This window comes from Poecilia latipinna, unplaced genomic scaffold (genome assembly GCF_001443285.1).
Source record: "Poecilia latipinna isolate Pla-1442-1.1 unplaced genomic scaffold, P_latipinna-1.0 Scaffold5474, whole genome shotgun sequence".
NCBI classification, from domain to species: Eukaryota; Metazoa; Chordata; class Actinopteri; order Cyprinodontiformes; family Poeciliidae; genus Poecilia; species Poecilia latipinna.
This window is the reverse complement of record NW_015118090.1, coordinates 660-10613: the sequence shown is the minus strand read 5'-3', so window position 1 is coordinate 10613 and position 9954 is coordinate 660. Positions and strand designations below refer to the sequence as shown.

The 9954-nt window shown below is 40.3% G+C and overlaps 1 protein-coding gene across 3 annotated transcripts; it reads right to left on the bottom strand.

Annotated features, from left to right (window-relative positions):
* Positions 1–9: 9 nt before the first annotated feature.
* On the bottom strand, positions 10–9275 carry LOC106943560 (FACT complex subunit SSRP1-like). Of its 3 annotated transcripts, none has more exons than XM_015026868.1 (11): positions 9075–9275; positions 6609–6687; positions 6162–6347; positions 3751–3856; positions 3050–3243; positions 2832–2932; positions 2230–2359; positions 2022–2125; positions 1282–1410; positions 971–1192; positions 10–419 (listed from the first exon to the last, which is right to left on the bottom strand). In XM_015026868.1, exons 2-11 carry the CDS (start codon positions 6660–6662, stop codon positions 317–319), a joined length of 1329 nt encoding a protein of 442 aa, XP_014882354.1. In that variant the 5' UTR covers positions 6663–6687; positions 9075–9275; the 3' UTR covers positions 10–316. The 3 variants fall into 3 exon arrangements, with proteins under 3 accessions (XP_014882354.1, XP_014882353.1, XP_014882352.1); XM_015026866.1 differs by lacking the exon at positions 9075–9275 and adding an exon at positions 7260–7351 and having other exon boundaries at positions 11–419; XM_015026867.1 differs by lacking the exon at positions 9075–9275 and having other exon boundaries at positions 6609–6705.
* Positions 9276–9954: the final 679 nt, after the last annotated feature.

Below are 9954 nucleotides of genomic sequence, written 5' to 3'. Positions count from 1 at the left end.
CACACACACACACACACACACACACACACACACACTCCTCCAATCCACACGGCTCATGATTAGCAATAGTTCATTTGAGATTCATCAAGTAATCTGACAAGATTATCCCTCCAGAAACTGCTTGGATCCATCAGCGGCACACCATGCAATCAGAAATCACTCCACACCAATCAACCCGGGTTCCTTCAGCCACACGAGGCGCCCGCAACCATACCCACCTTCTTCTACAGGAGGTACAGACACAGACACACAGGAGAAGGGTGACATGAATCAATATCTGTAAAGGGAAACTGCTCTAACGTTTTAATTGTACAAACTAGGACGGGTTAATTTGCTCATAAATTACCTCTTTGAAGCCTCTGTTCTTGATGTTGAGCTTCTTGGCATTAACAAAGTCAAACAGTTTGCCATATTCCTCCCTACAAAGAAAAAAAAAAGACAAGGAGAATAATTTGGGTGTAATAAAAATCAATACTTGAAAAAGAGAAATTAAAAAGACAACGAGGAGAACGACTGCACTGGAAGGTGATGTCGCTTCACAGGAAATAAACAGGAAGTCCAGATTTTGCACCATGGAAACCAATAAATTAATATTAGGAATACATAATAAACTGCTGATAATTCTTTTGTTAAATTAGAAATTTAAAATGTTTTTTGACTAAAATTGAAGAGTTTGAAAGTGGTGAAGCTTTAACATTTTTACAGACAAAGACTTTTTTTTTTTTTCCATCTCATCTGCAAAATGTTTTTATTTTTTGTACAGTTTTGGCTTCATTACAGCTCTGAGTGTTTTGTTATTTCAGCAAAAGGGCTTTTGAGTCTGTATACTGCAGTCAATCTGATAACATAGAAAGCCTTTTAATAAACACTAAAGCCTCTTCCTCTTCTTCTCCAGCGCAGCCGTCGTCTTTCCACGTAGCTGAAACCTGAAACACAGCGACGGCTCTGCGTGTGAACGAGGCGGCCTCACCTCTCGATGCTGCTGAACGTGTACTGGTTTCCTTGCTTGGTCTCGATCTCAAAGTCGAAGGACCGCGTCGTGGTGGTGCCTCTGGCGAAGTTGACGCAGGAGATTTCCTCAAAGCGCAGGTGAACCGGGGGCTTGTGGACGTAGATGAAGCCCCTCTCCAGAGGATAGAGGAGGCCTGAAGACGCCTTGTAGGAGCAGGTGATGCACTGAGCGCCAGAGTGGCTGTGGAGGAGGAGGAGAAGAAGATCTTACTAGGATTTATTTATTGTGAAATAAAAACTTTCAAAAAGCGTGCTGGAGATGCATCCTACCCTTGGAAGTTTCCAGGCACAGTGATTTTGCGGTTGACCAGGGCCTTCATCACCCTGCTGACCATCTCATAAAGAGAGCCAGACATGTTTTTACTGAGTTTGCCCTCAAAGCGTTTTTCCACATCCTCCCTGTGGTAGAGTTGACAGGAAAAAAATAAAAATGTCTGAATGAAAACATTTGATGGGATTTCTGAGAAGAAAATTAAAGAGGTTATCACACTGGTAAAGCCGTTTCGGCTTTACCAGAAACAGCAGCATAAAAAAAGCTCTAAAAACCATAAAATAGCTCCTACAAAGCTTTGGCGCCACCTGGTGGAAAGCATGAAGGCAGTAAAGAATGCCTTGAAAAACGTTTCCACAGCCATTTTTTCATGTTTCAACCAAAAAGTTGTTTTTTTATCCAGATAAAAATCTACAAAGTGACTCTTTTACAAACCTAAATCCTACAAAGGTGTAAACAGAAAATAAACATTTTATTCATAAAAATAAAATAAGCAATGTTTTAATAACGTATGTTTTTAACAGTAACATTAAAAAATATCTTAAAAATGGTGAAAACCTTTTATGTTATATATTTAAATAAAAGTGTAAATAGCACACTTTTCATTCATTTATAAAAAAAAAAAAAAATAAATTAAAAAAAACTTTGAAAAGCCCATTTTATTGCCTTTCAGTGTTGCTTTAATGACCCATCTTCAGGGTTGTGGCAATAAAAATCAGCCTTCTCCTAACGTACTCACTCGCTCATATTGAGGGTTAGGTTGATGTCCTCTTCCTTGGAAAAAAGCAGAATGAGGAAGTGATAACGGGTCTGACCCTGCTTGATGGGAGGATCCAGACTGATCTAAAAACAAAAAAAAACAGGGAAGGTGAGAAACATCAGAGTGAAGTGAAACTCCAGGACAGAAAAACTGGAAACCTGGAAAGGAGGAAGAGACGTTCACTCACCACAAAGAACATCTGCCGCTGATCCTTGTGAGGCAGCAGGAAGAGTCGCAGCACGGTGGTGTAGGGAATCTTGTAGTCGAACGTTTTGCCGTGCAAGTGGAGGAATGTCGGATAGATCCGAATATCATATCTGTAAGAACAGGCCGAAAGAGAAACGACAGACAAATTAAAAAACACATTTTAAAAGTAATTTTTTATTCTGTTTATTGGCATGTTTTCTTTGTTGCTTTAAAGGCTGTATCCTGTGGCACGTCTTTGTTTTTTGTTCACTTTTAAACCAAAAAAAGAAGATTTATTAGGAAAACATACAAACAAGATAGTCTGTGTCATCCATTTGGAAAAATAAGAACTAGAAAATAACAAAAATGTTATTCATTTAGAGCTTGAGAAATGCATCAGTCGGTGAAAATACTTGATTGGTGAAATGTTAAAATCAAGTGGGAAATCAAATATAAATCAAATGATTGCTTTTGTTCAGAATAAACCAGGTTTATCCTTTAGAGAATAGGAGGACAAATATTCATAGTTATGGTAAAAGCAGATTTGATACGTTTTTAATCACCATGTGGGAATCTGAAGTGATGGTTTTGTTGTTCTCCTACCTTCCTCTGGGTGTCAGACACTGAAGCTCCTTGAAGATACAAACAGCGTCTCCTGTGGCCTGAATGACATCAGCCTTCGACAAAACGTTCTGGGCGAACGCCTAGAGGAAACAAAACACGCAAGCCATTCAACGTTACCATCAACGCTAATAAAGCCAAATCAGTTCCCAGAACCGCTTTTCAATAACTGCTAAAACACGGAAATGATCAGGCATCACCTCCACAGGGTCTTGTCGTTCGTCGGTCTGACTGGGCGGGACGTAGAACCGGACCTCCATGAGAGAAACCTCGGTGTCGTCGTTCTGGTGGAACTCCAGTGTGACTTCGTTCTTCCCAGTGGCGCACTGGGAAACGTTGGACAGAGGGATCTCGAATGCCGTGTTGTCGTTGATATCGAACGACAGCAGCGGTCCTGGGAAAAGAGCGAGTCTCTTTCAACTTTGAATAATCACAAACATCCAGGAGATGCTGGATTACATTTGACATTTCCATGCTTCCCCAGACTCAAATTTCTAGATATTTCTGGACACTTGTTGAAAAAAAATTATTGATTTTATTATCCACAATATCTTTGCTTTGTCTGGCCTTTACTTTTGTCTAGTTAACGAACCACAGGTCTATTTTTGACACGCTGATATAAGCGCATATGTAAAGACCAAAAGAGATTAAACTTTCGGATTTTTAATGAATCTGCATTTTTCTGTAGATTTTGTCTGCAACTCAAAAGCCTTGTTGTGGCAAATACAACAAACATAATCTAAGGCAGAATAAAAGAGCCCTCTAATCTTTTATATGACGGAAAAGAGAATAAAGTTTGACGGGTCAAACCATATTCTAGTTTTCTGGGTCTCCAGATGTTTAAGGACTGTGTAGAAACAAAGTGTGTTTGCCTTCAGTGACTCCATGCCGGCTTGTTTACCTGAGAACTTGGCCGTCCCCCAGTTCCAGCCCTTCACAGACATGTCCTTCTCCGACAACTCCACCTTGTAGTTCAACTTGAAAAACTCTGACAGCTTCTCAAAGTCCTGCAGAAGGAAAAAATAAAACAGCAAAGAAACAGAAAGATGAGAGGCGTAAACGGTAGACGGAGAAGTCCTGACAGACTTCATGGTGAACGAGTCAGAGCCCATTACAACGCAGCCCAGAAGGAAGCAGGAACGGTGGATAATTAATCACAATGTGATTGGGACTGTGCCGCCAGGGAACACAGGAGATGAATGTAATCCATCCGCCTCGTCTGTCCTCCGACAATCAGCTCGTTTATTTATCCTGCAGGCCCGCTTACAACTGGAGAGGACGCACACACAGCGACAAACACATGGTCACTGAAACACACACACACAATCCCAGCAGTACAAACACATGTGGAAGTGATTGTGGCGAGCAAGTGTGCGTAGAGAGGAATCAGCTAATTTACGCACCTGGGTATCTGCCTGTCCATGGAGATATTAGAGCCAATTAGAGCCTGTGTGTGCGCATGCGTGTGTGTGTGTGTGTGTGTGTGTGTGTGTGAACACTAAAGGTCATAAGGATGTTTGTTGATCTGGATTAAAGAACTGTTTGTACTATTTGTAAATAGAAGCGTACGTAAAATCGGGAGTTGTTTTGCCGAAGCCAGTTTAATACGAACCAACACACATCTCATTTCCATCACAGATATAAACATTCACTTACACAACATCGCTACATCCTCTGTGTTTTGGGTTTCAAAGACTTTCTTCGAATCTCTTATAGTGATTCTAATCAATAACATTTCTAAAAAGGTGTTTTTTTTGGACTGTAGCTCTATTTTTGCTTTTACTTTTGATCCACTCCTGGTACCAAACAATGAAGAAGATAAACCGAACAACATAAGAGAAGTGACAGGAATAAAAAACAATGTATCCTCCAGTGTTCACAAAAACATTTGAACTACGACGGCCAATCTGGTAGATGTGAGACCGTCTCGCATGAAGGACATTTTTGAAAGACATTTACACGCATGCTGCAGATTCGTATCCATTTAGAAGTGTGTATTGCAGTGACCTCTGACATGTTCATATTTTACACTGGACTTTAAACACTGTAGATGAGGATTTTGTACATACAACAAATTACAGCTGTTATGGTTACAGTGTTTGAAGAAGATATTGATGATAGATGATTGTGAGCTTTGATGAAGAGGACTTTGAGACGAAACTGCAAGAAATTGGAGGATTTATTTACTAGTGTATTTTTTAACTCAAGCTTTACAATAACTTCATACTTTGACTTTTACTATCCTGATGTCCTCACTTGATATAAATTTCATACCAAAGTGCTAAACCTGATGGAAAACGACTGAGAACACCATGATGAGGAAACAGAGGAAAATGTGTTTATTGCAAAATCACCATCATTGTTTTAATATCAGACAGCTCTGCCAAAAAATAAGCTACGTACTGTTACGATGGAAATATGCAATTGGGCACAAACAGAACGAGAACCGAAGAGGTTTCACTGCTAAGCCTGAGCAGAAGTATCGCAGGAGCCGTCAGCCTCCCGAAGACGATCGCAGCTCGGCGATTCGACAGACTCTCTGGCAGAGATTCGCCATCTTCCTCAGGACATTTCACAGGGACGGATAAATCAAACTGTCTGCTCCGCACGCCAGCAGCTAAATCTCTCGCCAATTCTCGATTACCGACACTAACTGTGGGATAATAAACAATGACATCACGGCTTTTCCTCCAGAACCAGAGGATCTATCTTCCACCAAAAATATGCTGATTAACCCCAGGAGACAGTCGCAGCCTGCAGGTTGTACCCACACCCTCATCCCTGTGTTACAGTTGCATCCTGACGTTCTCCATACGCTCCGAGAAAAGAGCGTTAAAAACAATGTGAGAGACAAAAGAACAATGATTTTTTTTCCCTAACCATCTTGTTTTGTGAGCTTAATTGCTCCAGTGAATTGACATAAACACCGACCCAGAAGAGTCGATGATTGCACTGTTTATGAAACATGCATGCTGGCGCTGGTTTCCCTCATTAATCCCATTATAGGTTTGAGGAGAGGAACCGACTGATTCACAGGACTCTGACAGAAACCCACATGCACTTATAGCCAGCCAAATGGCAGCCCTTTTCACACCAAGCGCACTGGAGTTTTTCTGTAGGAAACAACAGGGAAAGAAGGGTAGCTGTTTATCAGAAGACACTTTAAAACGAAAGCTTTGTCAGGAGGAAAAGCCCAATCGTTCTGAGGAACATTTTTATTTCCCAGCAATATTTAATCTGGAGAAGCAAGAACTCCATCGGACCGAGTCATTTGGGAATGATTAGCTAAATAGACACAGAAGCAGAGCTTACCGTGTCCCTGAAGCCGTCATATTTGTAGATGTGCCCCGTGCTGGTGCCGAGTTTGATGCCGTGGCCTAAACACACGCGCCTCCACTGCGCCTGGTTGAGCTCTCCGGCCGGGATGTTGTCCACCTTCCCAGTCTTGTTGCTCTTATAAACCACGTTCTGTTTGCTGAAACGCAGCCGTCCGTCATTCTGCAGGAACACAACGCAGATCTGGGTTACCCTTTTCATAATACTCAAAAAGAAAGCAGATAAAAGTTATCAAATTTATTCATACTGCACTTTTAAAAACAACATTAGCTGGCAAAAAAGGTATATGTATTTATGACAAATAATGAGGGGTGTGAATCCTTTTGAAAGGCACTATAAGCTTCGGTCTAAACAGGTTAAAAACAAAATTAGGTTGTTTTAACTGGGTGGGTCATATAGTAAAAAGATGGTGCTGTTACGTACCCATGAGCCTTTGACCTCCTGATAGATCTCGTTGAACTCTAGCATGTCCCCCATGTTGGTGCAGGCGATGACTGATGCTCTACAGAGAGACCAAGAACTGGATCAGACACACACATCCACAGGGATTATGGAAAGCACATGTGCTACTTCAAAACTCAAGTCAGAAGACGTCAAGATATATTTATTACAAATGACTCGAAAGTTTTAAGTTAGCTTGTAAACTAACAAACGGCGGTGTAGTACCACTGTAATTACTGTTAATATAAAGGAGGAGTATGTAATTTCACTGTAGTGAAATGGAGCACAGTTGTGTATTTTCCAGGAGCAGAATAGCAGCTAAGCTAGCTGAAAATACATGAGGTGCACTTCTTTTGTGTTAAAGTGCTTGATAGGCTCCAGCAATCTTAAAAGAAGTAAACGACACGCGCTACAACACCGCCCAGCAGAGACACATCGAACGTTTAATCAAGCGCCCGGACAGAGCAAGGCCGGCATGAGGAAAACAAATCACAATTTAAAAGGTTTAAACGTCAAATAAAATCACTCGAAATGAACCTCAGGAGCGCTTTGCAATCTCCGCTGCCTCATAATACCCACTGACTCTAATTCTATCTAAAACAGAAAGTACCGTATGAAAACGTGAAACCTTACATTCACTGACGAGCCTCTGTTTCCCGCGTGTAGCATCAGGAGCTAGCGCTACGTCACAGGAAGTAGCAAGCGGTATTTGTATCTACGTCCGGCTAAGTAAAAAGAAAAAATATTGGTTTATGTATGTATTAAAAAACGTGTAATGAAATGTATTAAAAGCAACTATATATTGTAGGTAAATTACTGGCTTACTCAAATTTGACAACAATAAGACGGAAGGGAGTTTGCGCAGATCATAACTGACTGCAGTAACAAACAACTGCCACAGGAGGGCGCAGAGTGATTCTGATAAGAACTACGTCTATTCCCAAACTGCATACTCTGACCCAAAAGAGCTTTAAATGCTAAGTGCGAAAAGGCGCGACTAGTTTTAACTTATATTATTATTATTCAGAATCAAACGTACATGTCCTAACTCGTTGCATAAATAAATACACAATATCATTTTTATAAGTTTAAGAACAGAACAGTGTTCTTCAAGGTCTTGACAAGATTAACCTGCTGAGAAAGAACAACTGTGTGGCCAGTGGAGTTTTATTTTATATTCTGTCTTCATTAAACACATAGAAGAATGCGATAAAAAAAGTGAAAAAACTAAACACAGGCAGTAAACTAACCAACCAAATAGAACATGCTGAATAGAGGGCCTGAAGGCCTGTCTTAAATCATAACCCATTTAAGGCTCCCACTCTGTCAAGTAAGATTATACTTTCAGTGCTGCGCTCTCCCAAATAAATCTCCTGTTCCATAAAAAACAAGAATTGAGTCCCAGGTCTCCTCTTTGCTCCGAATAATCCAGCCCTGAGGATCTCGACTGTCAGCTCAAATAAGTAGGCCACTTTATTCAAACTCATTCACCGCTTGACTTTTACGGATATTTGGATCTCGGCTTGATTAAGGAGGATTTTTACCAAAAAAAAGTCTGTGGGGATTATTTGCACGAAAGCGAAAATATATATAGGCAGATATAATTCTCTAAACGTGAATGAAATGGCTATTTAAAAAATAATAAAAAATAATAACAATAGCCTACTATGTTTAAGAGCTGCGGCAATGATTTAAGTATGCATTTTTATTTATTTTTATTTTTCTAAATCTTTTACAGCTTTATTCTCTACATGTTAAGGTCGCCGTAGTTTATTTGCTTTTTCTTAAACGAAACGTCTATTTGGCTGCCACGTCGTTGCATGGTGAGGTTTGTTTGGTGTAATCCCAAGCAGTCAATAGACCTCTGACGACACATGAACTCACACCTAATGATAATTTACATTAGCACGTTAATTAACCTAAAATGTTTAGGTGAATTGGATTAAAAAATACCCCCACTTATTTTAGAGCGTGGAAATAATACAAGCTGGAGAAAAAGCACGCACAGGAGAGATTCAAGGGATTCTAACGTGGGATTTTTGAGGCAACAGCAAAACCAAATGAAGATTTAAAAAGAAAAAAAAATAATAATAAAGGAAGAAATAAAAACAATTAGAAAGGAGAGAGATGAAAGACTTGTTGACATCGTTCAGGGGTTTTATTAATTTAAATGTGAATTTAAAACTGAAGGGCAAATACCTCGAGGATAGTTTCAACACTTATTTATTTAATAGTTAATCTCTCATCAACTTTAAAAAGTAGACGAATTTATTTTATAGTAATTTCAGTTATTTTGTTGTAACACGATTTCACTCACTGGGTATTTTAAAACAATTTTTATTGCCATCTTAATAAATAAATAAATAAATAAATAAATAAATAAATAAATGGCATTTGCCCCCAAAATTTTTGGTGAAATGAAATCCACACGAGAACCACTCTACATATAATTTAGAGAGGGCATTGCAGTAATGACTTATTTCCTGCACTGTCGGGTTTGCCTGGTCCTCCTGGCCTCCCGGTCAGCTGATCCAGGCGGATTCGTCTCCTCGTTAAAGCGCCGCGGATTAACAGATCAAACGGCCGCAGTCAGGTTGTGTTCGCCGGGATGACGAGCGGATGAGAGGCAGGAATGAGTTGTGACAAGTCCGGTGGTTGAGCGGCTCTGTCAAGTGGTGCGTCAACCCCGGTGAATCACCGAGGAAGGAGGAGGGAGGGAGAGGATAACGAGGGAAGAAGAGGAGACAAGGATGGAAAAGGAGGGCAGGAATGGGAGCAAAAGAGGAGGAGGAAAAGGCTACAAAAAGGCTCCGCCGTCATGCAGTCTTGTCACACGGACCACACGAGTCGGCGAGAAAGTCCTGCGTTAGGCTCGTCACGTCGCTTGTTGATTTTTATTTCAGGAAAACGGAGGGAGGACATCACCTGTTGACTTATCTCCGCTTTTTTTCTCTCCCTCTCAGAAAGTTGAGCCAAGGCGTCAAGAAATTTTTTTTTTCACCCTTAACAACGGAATAAACAGAGCTGGAGATAATGAGCAGCTTTTGTAGAGGTAAGATTATTAGCATTTGATTTTTATAAGCTGTAAAAGCAACTGTGATGTCAGTTAATCTCTTCAAAAAATGTTTGACTTATTTACCTTTGTTTTTTATTTATTTATTTATTTATTTATTTTTTACCCCCCCCCCCCAAATTAATGACTTGCAAATTGGCCTTTAATGCAGGTGCGTCTCCGGTAAATACTGTCAGGGGTAGCCATGAGGTGGGGGGCACATCAAAACCAAAAGTCATGGCAGAATCTAAAGACTTTGTTTATTCATGTTGCAAT